Below are 18,484 nucleotides of genomic sequence, written 5' to 3'. Positions count from 1 at the left end.
CAACGATTTATCCAACGATTGATGGTTGATTTGGCGGTTTATGAAAGGTATAATGTATAATACTGTAAATTAATTATTAATTAGCACAATTTGCATTATTTTATCTCGTTAATAAATGTATTTAAAATGGTATGCGATTGGGAATTGTTTTATTCGGTATGATAAGAAGATTTAAATAATAACAATAATTTATTCACTACTGTAGGTCAGTACAAATATATACGTTGCCAAATAAATTGGATTAGTCGGTTGAGAGTATGAGGAAACTAACATGAGATACACCTGCTTACACATCCAAATCATGTTTTTAATAAGTCAATTGACAACCCAATCCCTACACGAGTAACTGGCGCAGACACTTTCATTTTTCGATGGGAATCTAAATTGTCTCTGGCTTTCGTTTTAATTGTGGTGCACCAATTACAGGCTAAAAATGATCTAATAGCGGTCACTCTTATTGTGTGCGAATTACTCCTCCAGTAATCAGTGCACAGTGGAGTATTTATACCAAATTTCCGGGCAAAAAAGAAAAAAAGAAAAAACTCAATTCTTCTGTTTTGCATTGTAAGTCCATCACAAACAGGCCACTTGATGCATGTTATTATTGTTGTAGCTCTCTATTTACCATGTCATTCAATTTACGTTTACTGTGTTTGTTAGTGCAATTAAGTAACGATTTTTTGTTTATATTGAAGACGCAAGTTTGCGCTTTATTTATTTGTATTTTATTTTCATGTTTCAATTAATATAATTAAATATTTGTGGTTCATTTTTGCTAAAGTCAACTTTTTTTTATTAAATTTATTTTGTAGCTTTTTGTTTATCTGTCCCTTTTTGCCCCGTAAAATTTTCTGTAGCAGGGCAAAATATAAGTGAGCTATAACATGTTTATAAAAAAATTTGCGCGAACTTACGCCTTTTCTTTTAAGACTAAGATAAGGATAGAGACTAAGATATCTTAAGTCAAAAGTCAAAAAAAGAGCAAGCAGTTTTCCAGAATCTGTTCAATTATTTATTGTAAAGTTTTCTCCATTTTTCATTGCATACTCAACATTTACTTGCGCCTAGCCAGTAATGTTCATTGAGAGATACTCGAACAAAGTTCTATCGATTTTGGTATCTATATAACATTACATTCATTTAAACCTTATTTATATTATGAATATCGTCTGTCTTCCATTATAATATTATGGAATTTATATTATTTATACTTTATTTATTGGTTTATTTGTCTATTAATTATACTTAATGAAATTATTTTTTATAAAATATAATATTCAGTCTTTTAAATTCAGGAAATAAACTATTCTAACGTTAATTGATAATGAAGTTTAGTTTGACCAAGCATAAAGTTCCCAGGTTCCGTATGAAATAGAAATTTCAACCAAAATAATGAATGTATTTTTTTAATAATATCTAAAGGGCTGTCTATGCAGTGCTCTACCGTTTATAGTACAGCTCAGAATATGTAAAATTCATTCATTCATTCATTCACAGTTGTTCCAGTATCTTTTCCTATAACTATTCACCAACGCGATTGACTGATATATGCTGTAGTGATATATCTTTCACTTTTCACACACTTTAGTCTAAAACTGCGAGTAAAAAGTTTGGTAGTAGTATCTAAGAGTGATTAAGACCCGGTGGTAAAAACATATATTCTTCACAAAATGATGGAAGCGATGTGAAGCTAATATAACTAGGTATATGTATTTATATATAACATTTCTCAATTTTTTTTTTTTTGAAGATGAAATATTCGTGTAAGGGTGGAAATATTTGTGTAAAGGTGGAAGGTTCGTAAAACACTCTACTTAAGAACGTTCCCAAAAAAATTTGTGTATGACAATATTTGAGAATTACGTTTCAGAGTTGGGGTTTTAGATGCAAATTAAGAGTACAAAATCATTTTGAAAGTTCTCATAGATATAAAACTGAAAAGCTTATTAATTAGTTTATATTGTGTTAAACATGTTCATATAATTTTAATACCATTTTAATATACTGAGGTCAATGATTGACCCTGCACGCGAAAATCAAAATAAGTGTATTATTAATGGAATTTTATCTGCAGAAAAAGTATTTTTAACCAAATTTTTGAATATGATTGTATTTAATAAAACACATTGGAAAAGTGTGTGTAGTGAAACAACAAGGGCGACTATGAACGTACAAAGTTTTAAAAAATCTTTTTGGGAAAATTCTATGCCAAAAGGATAATGTGAATTATGTTTAAACGATTTTTACTGGTGAAAAAAGCATGCCAAACTTATATCGATTGATTTACACTTTGAAGTAGATTTCAGAGTGAAATCCAGTTCATTAGTCATACATGATGAATTTTAATAATAATACTAGAATTGAAAAGGTTCTTAAGGATGTTCCCAAAAAATTGAGAGTATGCAAATATTTCAAACTTAGGTTTTAAATTTTGAGGGTGGTTTCAAAAAGACGAAAATTAAGAGTAGGTAAAATTTCTCGATATATACCTACCATAGTTTTTGAAATATCGATGCCGAAATTTATAGAAAAAATCATCACTTTAAAGTTATTTTATAGAAAAAACGAGTGCCGCTTGCTATAACTTCCTTAGTAGGAAAATATGTTTCATGCTTTTAACAAATGAACATTAATTTTCCAAATTTATCTTAAGAAAATTGCCCTTGTTACTTAATAAAGTATATCTATAAAGTAACACTTCAATATAGGATTTCACAGCGCAAACTTTAACAGCTCAAATCTAAAAAGTAAACAGCATAAGGGGTATTTACTAACTCAGTATCTTCTATTCAAGAAAAGAGCAACTAATGCTTGGAAATATAAAGAACTGTGGAAGAAGAACAATCAGGTCTCAACTTAATTGTTCTTGTTGAGTTTTTTCTGGATGAATTTCTTCAGTTTGAGACTATTTAGCAGACACAAGACAAAGAAGGACGTTCGTACTATCGAGTCCCTGTAAATTAAAATTCGACCGAAATACAGCAAAGTAAAACCAAAAAAATCGAATTTGGTACGGAGCCTTAAGTAATATAAAATAAAATATACACGCACTTTCTGATATTTTGTATTATTGTTTTTATCAAAATGACTTTTGTGTCCACTTTTAGTTTATAGTTTATAATAGTATTATACTAAAGTTATAATAAAAAGTGATTAAATACGAACTAAAGAATATAATAAATTGGATAACCTCTCTTTTATTACTCAAGAATCAAGATCAATGCCTTTTATTTTGATTTGTTATTTGTGTGATTTTGACAGCTCACGAGTTTGTGTCTACTTATTTTAAGTTAAGTTTTTTTTGTAGTTCAAGTTTAATTTGTATTTGTGTGTGTATTTTTAATTTATAACTTAATTTTAAACTTTTTTAACTTTTAACTCGTGTTAGTGTTGTTAAAATAGAAGAAAAATGTTTTGTGTACGTAAAAGTTTACTTAAGTTAAGTAATGTTTTAAAAAGACAATACTCTACGTTTAAAAATACTGATATTGTTAACAATAAATTAATCGATATATCAGACGAGATGAAAGACTGTTTAATAAGAAATGGACCTTGCGTTGCACTAGAATCAACTATTGTAACACATGGTATGCCATTTCCCGCCAATTTAGAGTGTGCACATGCAGTTGAAAATATCATACGTGAACAGGTGGGTAGAATTTTTACTACTGTTTTATTTATGTTAGTTGGAAATTTTTGACAATAAAGCATAATGCTTGGTACTAAGTGTATGTTGTCGTTAACGCAGTGAAAATTTGGAATATACGTATCAATTTTAGCGAGACACATACAAGAACAATTATTTTTAGTTTGAAAATAAAAATAATTATCGGTTTATCAGTTTTAAATTGAGTTGATTTTTAAATGACCTTGAAGGTCAAGGCTGAATTCAAGGCTAGAATAATTTTTTATTTCATGAAGTATTTTTCTTTGAAGCATCATATTTCTGAGAAATGAGACTCCGATACTTTTAGCTCTTAATAAAGGGTGTTCCAATAAGAACGCCGGTTTTGATTTTTAAATAAATATTATAAAGATATTTGTGGCATAAGTTTGAAATATTTATTGAATAATGAAGTACACATCATGATGTTATGAATGGAATAAGACATCGGATAAATGACCGCCTTTTGCTGTTCTGGTACATGCGTGTTCTTCTTATGAAACTTTCAAGGACTTTTGGGCATAAATTTTGCGCTAATTCAGTGATGCAGCGTTGAATTTCGTATTAAATGCTTAAATTGAAAAAATCTAAAGCCGTTATATAGCATGATCTGGGCAGTCAATTCCGATCTCTTTAACGAGAAATAACACGATCAGGAAATGACTCGTGCAGTTATTCAACAGTTTCTCTTGCTGTACGGCATGTTATACCATGCTGTTGAGATCCATATTTTGTAATTTTGGTACAAAAAAGTTAGTTAACATTTCACGACAACGAACACTATTCACGGTTAATGCTAAACCAATTGCATTTTCGGAGAAAAATGGCCCGATAATGCCTCAAGCCAAAAATGCACGCCAAACAGAGACTTTTTTAGGATGCATTTGTTTCTAAACAATCATTTGTGGAGTTTCGGAACCTCAAATGCGATATTTTGTCGATTAACTAAGCAATCGAAATGAAAATGAACCTCGTCACTAAAGTTGATTTTTGTTAGATTGATGATTTTCGTTGGTTTGCAAGCTTATATCACTTTTCGACTAGCAATTAGGTATGCTTCGGAGAAATAAATGCGCCCGATCCTATCGATTTGTGCTAATGCAATAGTCAAAGGTGATATGATTGTAAGGTACTTAATATTGTAAGGCGATGGAAATCAACTGACTTCGAAACAATGTGTTGCAACTTGTCTGCTGTTAGTCTAGTTACTTAATATATCAATAAAACGTGTTATGTTTAAACTCGGGTACCATTTTTGCAATAGGTATCAAGCGAAGGTACTTTTTTGTTATCTGTGATATCATTTTAAAAACTTCTACCGTTTGTATAATATCTTTCAAACAGCATTCAAGGCAATAGTTATAAATTTCGTCCGGGGGGAGCTCGGAACAGAAAATGAGAGAAGTTTCTGCCAACCGCTCCCTAGCTATAACACTGTATGAACTTATTTCGGAAATGTTAGTAAATTAGCCAGGGCGGCCTTAACCCAGATCTAAGTGGTTCTATAGGCTCTAAATAAAAATTTAAGTGGTTTGTAAGTCATTTAAAAAACATACTTTGCTTATTTCCCGAATATTATTCTACAGTATATTTTAATTATTAAAATGTTCTGATATCGATTGAAGTAAAATGAATTTAACTTTTGCAAAGTTAGAATTTCCTTACTACCCAAAGGATGAGCCTAGAATTAACCTTCTATTATAGAGGTGGCTCACTCGCAAAATTGTGGTATTAACAAATTAAATAAGTTTAAGAATTTAAATTAATTTATATTTAGGGTGCGATACCAGCAACAATTGCAATAATCAAAGGTCGAATAAAAGTTGGAGTTACTGCAGATGAGTTACAATACTTGGCTGATGTAAATACGAATAAATCATTGAAAGTGTCGCGGCGTGATTTTCCTTATGTAATAAGTAATCGTTTAAATGGAGGCACTACTGTTGCCGGTACAATCATTGTTGCTACTCATGTTGGTATTCCTGTGTTTGTGACTGGAGGTAAAGTGAAAATAATTATGCGTTCCATTGTTATACATTTGCTTAAGTTTTTTTTGAACTTTAGGTGTAGGTGGCGTTCATCGAAATGCTGAAAATACATTTGATATTTCAGCAGATTTAACTGAACTTGGAAGAAATAATATTGCAGTCGTTTCCAGTGGAGTAAAATCGATATTAGATATTCCGAAAACATTAGAGTATTTGGTTAGTAACTATCAAAAATAACTGTTTAGTATATAATTTAATAAACTTATTACTGAATGTCCATGAAGAGATATATTGCCTTCCAGAAAAAATATTACAGATCCTGCCATTTTTCTAAATGTTTGTCTCGAAAGAGTAATCTTCCATTTTTGTTTGTCTTTAAAAGCAACCTTTGTAGGTTGAAAGAAAACTGTATATTTTAAGGAAATTTATCGTTGTGAACAAAAGTTTGCTTTGTTAAGCAGGAGTTAATAAATTACACGACATGCAATTTTGTGTAGATATCACGATGTTAGTATCGGTGTGAACGCGATACTGATTTGGCCATTGAAGGAATAGTTACAGGAATACATTAGCTATGGCGGATAGCAATAGTTATGGCGGACGAGCCAATGCAATATGAACGTCAGTCCCATACTGGTTGGCGATATCACAATACTTCTGGTGGATAGTCCTATGCAATACTGTAGTATTACTTATGGTACATTGACACTATAGTATCTGTCTTTATACATAGACAGATACCAGAATACCAGCATTATAGGATATAATGCTGGTATTTACGCGGTATAGAATACCGCGTAGTTTCCGTCTAAGAGACAGGGTGTTCACGTAAATTCCTTTGTATGCACATAGATCAAGTCTAGATACAATGTATATGTGCTTTTAGAATTGAATCTTAGTGTACAACCTCTATAAATGTTCTATTCGTAGTGCTATATACACAACTGCCAATACAAACATGTAATAACAGTTGCCCGAATAAATCAAAAATACTAAAGTAAGTGTTATTATACGCTTATACAAATGATACATTTATTTGACATAAATACACTACTTTTGGGCATGTCCAACGGCTTCTTTTGGTTCAAATGGGCTGTAATTAAGTATATAGGACTGTTTACTATTAGGGCAGTTGGGGTTAGGAGTTGTTTACGCATAACAACATCACAAAGCCGCAGGCATGCCTATGTTTAGCTTGTTGATTTTCTTCAAAGCTTTGCACCTTGTAAACTTTAGTGTAGACTTTATAAGAACATCGGTCAGACGGAAGGCTTTATAGGAAGATCGTTCACTGGCCTCTAGACCATTACTATAGTCCGTATATACAGATAAAAACAACAGAATGCTATACTTATTTTTCAAAATAATTGGTGTTTTGATTTATTGATTTTGTAACTATAGAAAATCAAATCATGGTGACGTTAATTATTATTATTAAACAGTTATAATTAATTATTTTATTAATTTAATAAATATTATTTGATAGAATTTAATTTATAGGAAACTCAAGGTGTTAGTGTAACAGTGATAAACGATAATAAAGATTTTCCATCATTTTATTCTCGTACCAGTGGATGTCAAACATTATATAATATAACAACACCCCGTCAAGCAGCTGAATTGATTTATACATCACAATCATTAAATTTACAATCTGGTATGATGTTTGCTGTACCAATACCACAAGATCATGCATTGGATTCAATTTTATTAGAGAATGTTATACAAGAATCGTTGGCTGTTGCGAAGGAACGTAATATTAAAGGCAAAGATGTTACGCCATTTTTATTAAAACAAATTGTTGGTATTACAAAAGGAAAATCATTAGAGAGTAGTATCCTTTTTTAATTAAAACTCATGGTCATTATTTGATAATACTTACCGAGATTATGTGAGCGTTACGCCGCGAAAAAAGACTTTTCAATTAAATTTTTATTGAAAATTTGGAAAGAAAGTTTTGTTTCGATAGTTTCAGCTTGTTGTCGAAATCAGATTTAATAAAATGTTTAATTATCTTATGGTTTAAAACGACAGGTGTGAAGATTTGAATAGTTTGAAATATCTTCAGCTGATTCTTAACGGAATGAAAGTGATTACTTGGTCTGTTTCGAATAGAGTATTTATTCATTAATTAATTTTCATGAAACCTTAGCATTTGAAATTATTTGTTACATGAAAAAAAAATTTATTTATTGTTTCTTAACCAAATTATTTTAGATATAGCGTTAATTAAAAATAATGCAAAGATTGGAGCACAAATTGCTCTTGAATTAACTAAATTAACAAATTCAACGACACCCGATACAAAGGCTCGACAAGCAGATAGTAGTGAACCAGAACTAGGAACTCCTGTAAGTAAGCATTAAAAATTTTATCAAGCTATTTATATTTGTCTAAAGAACAAGATGTATTTAAAAAAAAAACATTGTGTATAATCTCATTTTCATGAAATAAAATCATTTTATTTAACCCGTGTATGTTTTTGTTGCATCCATCATAAGCAGTGGCGTAACTATACTTGGTGATATTAAAAGTTGTTTTTATAGGTTAGGTTAGGTTATATTGGCTGTCTTATGCTATAGAGCCCTTTTTTTTATAAAAATATAATAAATTTTTTTGTATTCGATATACGTAATAGTAAATTAAGTAGTAAAGAAACGAAGCAATTGATAAGAATAAGAAACGACGTCGAAAGGCCGCAAATAATATCTTTCTGTCTATATAAGGGCCCCAAGACTGCGTTATAGCCTTCATTTCCCTTACCCTCACGTAGGGCATCTTTTATTCTCAATTTCATAGGTTTTAGGTTTTCGGTCCTGTAGTTTGTGAGTTTATCCATTACAAACAAAAAATCAAATCCCACCTCTTTATAAAGAGTAGATAAAATCACAAAAGGGACAGAGCTTGCTTCAATATCCGAGGATCATACAAATATCCCTGGGAAAAAATAACCTCGCGCAAAAACTTGAAAAAAAGTAACGTTTGACATGTCGCAAACATTATTAATTGTCAAGCAGAAGTCCCAGCACCTTTAAAGTAAAATAAAGCCAGCCTACTGATGAGTATTTTACCTTATCTTACAAATTCAATCTGCAAAAATTAACGGTGTAAGGTTGGTAAAAAAAGGGTGTATCAAATCAAGTTTTTACTCTCTCTCTCGGCAAAAGTTTAGTCCTGCAGAGAGAACGGATCATATAGCTGAACAATATCGTTAGGGATTCATATTATGATTACCTTGTCGTCGCATGACTATGACGTCTTTATGATTACGGTTTAATAAAAGTAATAACAATGGCAAATAATAAAAACTCATAGAATATTTTAATTTGAGATCTACGTAAACCTCTTCATTTGCAGAAGGTGATATATGTCACGGTTTTGCCACCACGATAGTTATGCCACTGCTCATTCATTTTTTGTGTGTTTATTTTCAAACAGAAACCAAGTACATTTTTTGTTCTGTAGGTGATTATTGGTGGAGCTGTTGTGGATTGTGCTGCTAAAGTGCGTGAACAATCAATTCAGGTAAGTGAGCATAATTTTATTGATGAAACGGGTTTTAAATTTTTAGAAATTTTGAAATTAAAATAAAAAGTTGTAAGATTATAAATTGTGAAGTTGTCAGTCTTTATCGCAATACCACAAAATAATTTTTAGAATATTTTGTCTAGTCTTGGAATTATTCCAAGTCCTTATTAACAAGTGTTTAAAAAATATACTCTTCGATAGACTTAGAATATTTTAGACCATATAATCTTCATAGGAACTTTTTTGATCCTCATCTTTCTTTTGAATGATCCTGTATACAAATTTAAAAAAAAAAAAAACACAAAAAATTTTTTAGTATCTAACAATATCCTTTATTAAATATATTTTAATAAATTATATTTACAACTGACTTTTTCAATATTATTTTTGAGTTAATATTAACATGTGTTTATATATAATATATATATTTTTTAATTATAGAATTAATAAAATCAATATTTAATTAATTTTTTTAAATATTAAACATTTTTATTTTGAATAATTAAAAGAAATTATTCTTTTTATTTATATAGGATGTTTTTTTTTTATTAAATAACTAAAACTGCAGATAAAGATAGTATTGGACTTCTTGGCTACTATTTGATTTACAAAATCGATTTTATTTAATGCAATTAAATAAAAATTAATTTGTTACAACTGGGTATATACTCGATTGAATTTTTTTTTAATGATTTACAAATTTGGTCCATTAGCTAATGACTAATTATTAATTGAAGTTTATTAAATAAATTAAAATTGACTTTTCATCTAATGCTCATTCAATTGACGGTGAAACTTCAAAGATCCAACTTTCAATATTTGATTCTAGCGCTAGATTTCAACGATTCTTTTTTCGTTCAGGCACGAAGGCGAACACTAAACCAACGAAAATATGTATGTATTAAAAGAATATACGTAACATCACAAGATTAATACAATCCATTCAGTATGCGATGTTATATACCCATTTGACACTTGCCTATTTTTGTTGTTATTTGGTGTTCGCCTTCCAGCCTGGTCGTAGCATTATACAGCGGTCACCTAATTCAAATATGTGTTTGACAATTTTGCGTTTTGTTTGAATCACAGTCCTGGAGACAGATCTTGCCACCGTAGTTTTGTAAGAAGAAATTGAAAATATAAAAGAAAGACTTCAAGTTTAATATTTAGTTTGTGCTTTGGTAATTTTTGCCTCCCTTCTTTTTTTTACTAGATTTCAATTTCACCACTTTGTATAAACTGAAGTTAGCTTCTAAAAATTCAAAAATTTATTTTAATAGAAACAAAATTAGGAAATAAATTAGGCTTCAAGAATATATTCTTGGTTGTATAAAAGCTTTTTAGATTAGAAGAGTCAAGAACTGACTTTAAAGTAGAAAACAATAGTACAATAACAATAGTATAATTCAAGAATTTACAGTACTTATTTGGTTGATTAAACGTCAATAAATGTATTCAACACGATCAGTGATAAATATGCATTTTACTTTTGTTAACTCTATTCAACAATTTTGTTAGGCACGTAAAAATTTAGTCTGATTCCAATTAGGAAAACCGTGAGAATTATTTCATTTCAATTGAATTAAATCAAATAGTTTTTGAATCAAAGTAATTTTCAGTCCAATACAAAGTTAAAATTAAATTACATGGTTGTGTTTATTCTTCTTCTAACTTTACATAACTGTAATATCTCTAGTATTAATTCAGGGTGCATTGTTTAAAGAAATACAAATATTTTAATTAATGTTTTTTTTTTTTTTTTTCATTTTCTTTACGTGTATACAAAGGTAATAAATTATTTTAATATTTTAGTTTAATAAATATATTTTTGTTCTTTGGTAATTAATTAGGTAGACAAAATTTGTAATAAATTGTGTGTGGAGATCTATGTTGAAAACTTTTATTATTTTTTATTTACTTTTTACATCTTTGTACATAAGATTATTATTACTAATACAAAAAAAGGTCACAATAGTAAATTCACTCTCATAGAATGTCTATACAAGATTTATATATTTTCTAGAATACAAACCTGTCAATTTAAATAAAAGCGATAACAGAAGTATATAGTTTAGAAAAACATTGCTTGGCTAGTTACTATACAAGAATTTTCGTAGAGAAAATATGGATGCACTCCACAGGACATACTGTATTCGATCAATCCTTGGTCTAATTTATGTTCAGTTAAATATTTTTCGATCCTGTGCTGTAAAAAATGTGATAAGTTCGGCAGCTGTTTGTTTTTGATTTAAACAGTAGACAATAAGATATGACACGATCTATTTGCACAGATTGTCAGATTTATGCTGTAGATTTTACGTCACTCTTCAGTAGATACTTAATCTAATTTTTCTTAATTTCCCTTTAAAAAAAATTGAAATTTTTCATATATTTAAAAATGTCTTAATCGTTTCGAAAATTCTTATCGTTTTGAAAGTTTAAGACTGCCGCGAACCTACGGCAAATAGCGTTCTGAACCATGTAATTTTTATGTAAATAAAAATTGAAGTAGGTACATTCCGATTTTACTTTTGGTCAAGTCAACAAAGTATTTAGATGACAAAGTATGGTTTCAAAAGTAAAATCTCGAAATGCTAAGGCGCGTATAAACATGCTTGGGCATGATATCCTATAATCGATAAATCTCGCCTGAAAAGCCGGTTAATCTGTTAACATATGCAAAATACATACGAAGTATGTTTATCCTTAAGTAAGTAGTTAAAAAAAAGGACACTGGCTGGGCGGCAAGCATGCTGAACGCTTAGGCCTGGCAGTGTATCACAATTACTGCAGGAGCTGTCACAGTGGTGAAGAGGAGGAGGCAATGTCTCATTTTCTTTGTCACTGCCCAGCTCTTGTCATGAGGAGATGGACTCACTCGAGCCAGCCTCTCTTTGACGATCTCTTCGACCTAAAGTCAGTCGACGTCAAAGCCCTCCTGCTGTTCTTAAACAGCTCCAAATGGTTCATGGAGTTGTGGCCGGAGATGGGCCAACCCATTTACGGTATCACAACGAACCCTATGATCTAAGTGTGTCCCACCCCAGGACAGCCACTCTAACCTAATCTAAGTAGTTCCCCTAAAATGACTACCACTGGGCACAAGCTTGTAAATGAAATATCTCCATAATTTCTAAAATTACTGTGTCATTTTATGACAAACCTTTGTAGTAACTTCAAACAATCATCACCTCATACTTCAAACGGTTTTGGGAAGTATTTTCTTTGGTCTGCCATCGATTTTATATTAACAGATATCTATTCATAGAAAGACACAATTCTTGGTCAGATAATTTATGAGATATGGTTCACCGTGGTAACATTTCCTTGTAAACTATTTTTGAATGAGAAACAAAACAAAAAAAATAAATACAACCGTTAAGTACCTAATATTATCGACGAATCACATTTTTTTATATTTTATATATTTGTTTTTTGTTTTTATATAAACGAAGACTTTATTTTCTTGTTTTAAAAGATATAAAATAATGATGCATCGAAATTTTTATATATATTTTTTTTAATTTACTGCAGTAAATTCGGGAAGCATCTAGGTATATTCAGAAATTATGTTGCAAAAAATTGGTTCTTTTCAGATAAATATATATTTTTTTATTTTTAAATTTTACTTACATTATTTTTATTAATTTTATTTTCTAGTTCAGAATTTTTTATTTAAATTTTAAATTTATTTTTTTTTAGTAAATATATATGTATTTTTTTTTTAATATTTTAGTTTTTTTTTTGCATATCTAAATCAGTTAAAATCCGTATATAGGCAATTTAAATTACATTTTTTTTTGCAGTATCAGAGGTTTTCATTTTTTTTAATGAGTTTTTACTTTCGTATCTAGAAACTTGTATTTATCGATTGTACAGCAAATTATCAGAACATTTCATAAAATTTACCAGATTTAAAAAAAAATTTACGGATATATCTAATAAATCTTGGATAAGCTCTTGGTTGGTAAAATTGTTTAAGAATTGTCGAGCATACAAATTAGAGCCTGTTCATCGGCTTCAAATGTGTAATAAACCCATGAACTCGAAACGAGATTGGAATATTTTTCTGTTACAAGAGTTTTCTGTACATTTGCAATTTAATTCATTTTTCTAAGTAGAAATGGAATCTGTTACATTAAACTATATTATAAAAAAATTGCAATTAGAATTAACGAAAATTTAAATAAAAAATTAAATATGCCTTCCAGATACTACCAGGACCATGTGGCTGATTTTTCACCTCAAATTCAAATCAAAAATTTATTTTTTGTGCTTCAAATTCTTATTAGTCACTGGTATAGTATGCAGAGCTCTTAATATAACAGTAAAATGATTTCTATTATGAAAATCAATTATTTTTTACTCTGAAATCAATTATTTTTTGTAATTACATAGATTTTAACATAAAATTAAGATATATTTATTAACTGATCCGATAATTTATTGTACAATTGCTATAATTAATAAGTTCTATTCTCTCATATTACAATGAGGCACTAGATATATTAAGCTCTTTAAATAACAAAATTAGAATATTTTTTATTTATCTTTTTTAATAATGTACAAAAGTTTTTAAATTCATAACTATTTTAGTAAATTTTTTTTTAAAATTAATAATTTGAATTCAAAATATTGCATTATGAGAAGAAATTACAGGAGTGTTGAAAATATTAAATTTCTTTTAATTTCTATTTTAGTCTTGTCGAGACAAGTTGAAAATGATCAAAAATAGAGATAATGCTTTTAAAAATATGTGCGAAATCTCGTTGAATTTTTAGCACATAAAACTTTCCAAATAAGTAAAATAAAAATATTCGCCAATATTTCATTTACTATTAATATTTATGAAATATAAAAGATTCTTAAACTAGAGACAATTTCCAGCTGTCAAATATATTTTTAAAAGCATTTTCTCTATTTTTCACCATTTTTAACTTGTCGACTAGACTATTTATTAAAATTAGCTTGATAGTATGTAGATGGTTGCTAATATTTAATAAAATGCTTTATAAAAAAATCGCAAAAATTAATTTCACGAAATAAATTAATTTCTTTCAAACAAATTTTATAGTCTCTTTAAAATATTTTTTTAAAAATTTATTTATTTAACTTAAAAACACAAAAAACAAAAGAATTTTAGGATATATTGACATTAAATAGTTCTTTTGATATCGTTAAAAAAGAAAGTAATTTTTGAAATTCGGCAAACTATTTTTGAGCAAGAACTGTTTTTATAAACATTGCCATTTTAATAATAATAAAAATGTACTTATAGGCTTTGAATTGTGGGAGTAAAAATAAAATTAGTCTTAAAATTTGAAGTTATTTTTGAGATAATCATGATTTAAAAAAATTGTATTTTAATTTTTATAGAATCTTCTTTTGGATTGATCTTATAGTATTAAGTTCACCTTTTTGCTAAGCGTAAAATGTTATTTGCTATCAGTATGAGTATCACTGAAAACAAGAAAATGAGCTGACAGCAAGTTAACAAACCAGATAGTATACAAGAAAATCTATAAATGTTAATTTCTTTATAAGTAGACAAGTAGTTGCCAATTCAATTCCTAATCTCACACTACTCCTACCAACATCAAATCCCATTAAACTCTGTATATAAACAAAAATAATTAAATTATATTTTGATTGATCATAATGCAATATTAAACATATTTTTTTTAGTTGTAATATTGTTTGTTTTAAATATCTACAGCAAAATACATTTCGCTTTATTCTAATTTAATATATAATACATAATTTTTGTTTGTTTTAAGTTTTTTGGTTTAATACGATGAATTTATTTTATTATTTTTTGGAATTTTTTTTTTTTTTTTTAAATTTTAACTTCCACATTAAAAATATTTTTTGTCGTGATATATTATAATATAATATATTTCTTAAAATACGTCTAATAAACTGTGTATTTTAATGAAATTAATAATTTTTTTTTAAATAATTAATATATTTTTACACACACATATTTATTAATAATGTAGGAAGTTCAATATTTACGGTTGAAATTGTTTTTTAATCAATTTGGTTTTTAAATATATAATTTTTAGTTGTAAAATAATAATGAATTTTTTACGTCCTGTACCCCCGTGTATATTAAGCACTTTTCTTATAATTTTTGTTTTCTATAATTATCACTCTTTTCATAATCATAAAATATATTCATTGAATTAAAATATAAATTTTGTTCCGTTAATTAAATTTTTTTTTAATTGAATTTTTCTTTTATGAATAAATAATAAATATAAACTTATTTAATATCAATAATTTTTTTTTAAAAATTAATACTTAATAAGTTAGAATACGTTTTTGATATTTGAAATCACAATATAATAATTTTTTTTCCTTTTTTTTTTTGTATATATATAAAATTTATCTATATTATTAATTTGTTTAGAGGAAAATCTTCTAATTAAAGCCATTTTATACTCATATAAAAATTACTTTTTGTTTTGATATATTAAACATTCTGTATGAATATTTTATTTTTACTATCAGATTGATAATTTTCCCAAATTAAAAACAATTTCAATTCAGTTTAGTTGTTTGAATTTCTTGAAATCATTATTATTTAAATATTTTTTTAAAAAATATTTTATTATGTAAGATTTGGATATAGTGGAGACCTGTTAGATTTATACCTCCGAATCCAGGGATAGTCAAAGAATCTTTATAAAAACTGTTCAACTGCATTGTTTAAAGCGTAATTAAAGAAATTAAAAACTGAAAATTTTTTTTGACATTTTTTGAATCAAGTAAAAGTTACTCTAGGTTCTATGGGTCATTTAACGTCAAAAAGGCTCTTTATGATTTTTTCGTAAACTTTAATGTTTGGAAAAACTCTAAAAAATCCATTTTAAAAGCTGAAAAACCGGGCTCACAATTAAATTTTTGAGGTTTTCAAAACTCTAAAATAATGTTTGAACATCCTTTAATAAGTTCTGAAGAGTAAATGCAGGTTACTTCATTCTAGAGACTCTATTTTCAATTCATAAAGAGATGTTTATTTCCCATTCTAACACACTGTTATTAATAAGAATTATAACATCTTTTAAGAATTAAATGTTGAGGCTTTAGAATTACATAATCTGTAATTACTCTCCAGAACTTCATAAAGGATGTTCAAACATTATTTTAGAATTTTGATATGCTCAAAAATGTAATTGTAAGCCCTGTTTTTCAGCTTTTAAAATGGCCTTTTTGGAGTTTTTCTAAACATTAAACTGTTAATATCTCGAAAACGAAGAAGTTTCCGAAAAAATCACAAACAGCCTTTTTGACGTTAAATGACCCATAGAACCAAGAGTAACTTTTACTTGATTCAAAAAAATGTCATTTAACTGTTTCTATGGAGGAGGGGAGGTATCCAAAAATTGGACCAATAGTGTTTCTGGCAAGATCCAGAACACTAATCTATAATCTTTTCTGATCAAGAATCAATTGAAAAAATGCGGCACTCATATTTTGCACTCTCAACCCCATTCAGCGCCCGCTCTAAAAGAAAAACATCTATAAAAATGAGACTATGAGAGAAATAATAATCTATATAAAAATGAGAGAAAAATTAGTCTAATTAATATATATGAAAAAATATATTGAATATTTATTACTTCGAATATTTTGAGCATTGTTATCGCATAATTATCATATTATCGTTTTCTACTTGACAGGGATAGCGGCCGTCGTACTATATTTTAAAGGGGGCCACATTAATTCCATAGAGAGACATTGACGATCAAATATGCACACAATATTACAGAAAAAGAGAGGAAAAAAGAACGTTTTATTTCACTTGAGTCGGGAAATTGTCAACTGTGCCAAAAAGAGCATAATTAAATATTAAATCATTTTGTTCAAAATACCAAAAAATTCTACTCGGGATATTTTCTTAGTAGAATGCTAACAAAACTAATATGCATCAATTTAACTCTTGGCTGAAATAAAAAATTCCCTGGGTCTCATGAAAGAACACGTCGTCACATTTCGTGGATTTTCACAAAAAAAAAACTCTTTTCAAAAGTCAGTATTTTTATTGAAATGTGCCGAAATTATCCTTAAGTTTTAAAAATTTTGACTTCGTTAATGAAATGGCACTGAATTCATTTTCATTTTAGTTCACTTAGTCAGATAAACATGTACTTATACGCTCCTGATTCACAGCTTACAACACACGAAAAAATATTCAAAATGAAATATTTTAATGTCATGAATTTTTTTTATTTAAATACGACGATTTGAAAATATATATCGTTAAGTGCTTGGGTTTTAAGAGACAATAAAAATAATTATTATATTTTACAAGATTGTTCTAACGATAAAACGTGATAATCATTTGCTTTATCAGCTATGTATGTGTTTTGCTAACAAGATGTATGTCAACATGGTATGACGGTGGTTGACGTTTCTAGATAGAATGAGAAACTGTTCGCACAGCAATCGACTTGTATAATTAATAACCTTTATAATGGTTACAAAATGTAACCTGTAATGAATTTAAATTTATCATATGGTGAAAAGCTGACAGCAGCATTTTAGAAAATTCATTCATTAAATAGAATTTTGCCTAACTTGAAGCCTATATTTGCCTTTTTTATCCTTAACGAATCATATTGAGCCTGAGAGACAACACTTCAAAACTTATAAAATCGCTGCTCAAAAGTTATACTCCAATTTCCAAGTTTCCCTCGGAATTTAACGGAATAAGCTGAATTTTTGTACAAACCTTTATATTGATAGTACAAATGTTGTCTCAAAAGTCACATTTGGTCACACGTGCGCGTCCTTAGATATTCAAGGCCAAAGGTCGCGATCAGGTTTTTGTTAATATCTCGTTTATTTTGACCTCAATCGTATTTATTAGGATTTATCATAAAAGTTGTAGGAGATAAAATTTTCTAAAAATTTTGTCTGAAACTTTTTTTTGTACGTCGAACCGTTTTTGAAATAGAGGGCGCAGCAGATGGTGCGCTTAGATTAATGTACTTTAGTATCGGTGCTGGGTCAATATTTATAAATATAAGTTATTAAATATTTATTTAAGTAGTATTTAATGAAAAATTTAGGAAAAAAAATCGCTTAATATACTGGGATTCACGATTGACCCTGTCTATTATACGGTTTTTTCACTTAGTTATCAAATAAATACTACTTAATTATTGACTCTGAACTAAGGTATGCATAGCTGGGCGCTCCATCTTCTGCGCCTCTATTTCAAAAACTAAAAGAAGCTTTCAGACAAGCAGTATCTCAATACTGCAAGCGATACACACCTTAGTGCAGGGCCTTAAAT

The 18,484-nt window shown here is 28.4% G+C and overlaps 1 protein-coding gene across 1 annotated transcript in view; it reads left to right on the top strand.

Moving 5' to 3' along the window:
• The first annotated feature begins 3,369 nt into the window (after nucleotides 1-3,369).
• Nucleotides 3,370-18,484, top strand: part of LOC123293131 (pseudouridine-metabolizing bifunctional protein C1861.05) — a 352,323-nt gene continuing 337,208 nt past the window's right edge. The window contains exons 1-6 of the mRNA XM_044873846.1: nucleotides 3,370-3,649; nucleotides 5,442-5,664; nucleotides 5,729-5,868; nucleotides 7,153-7,486; nucleotides 7,870-8,003; nucleotides 9,118-9,177. Of these exons, the coding sequence (XP_044729781.1) occupies nucleotides 3,410-3,649; nucleotides 5,442-5,664; nucleotides 5,729-5,868; nucleotides 7,153-7,486; nucleotides 7,870-8,003; nucleotides 9,118-9,177 (1,131 nt within the window). The 5' untranslated portion in view covers nucleotides 3,370-3,409. The remainder of the gene's footprint in view (nucleotides 3,650-5,441; nucleotides 5,665-5,728; nucleotides 5,869-7,152; nucleotides 7,487-7,869; nucleotides 8,004-9,117; nucleotides 9,178-18,484) is intronic.

Source organism: Chrysoperla carnea, chromosome 2 (assembly GCF_905475395.1).
Source record: "Chrysoperla carnea chromosome 2, inChrCarn1.1, whole genome shotgun sequence".
Classification (NCBI taxonomy): domain Eukaryota; kingdom Metazoa; phylum Arthropoda; class Insecta; order Neuroptera; family Chrysopidae; genus Chrysoperla; species Chrysoperla carnea.
This window is presented reverse-complemented; position numbering and strand designations above follow the sequence as displayed.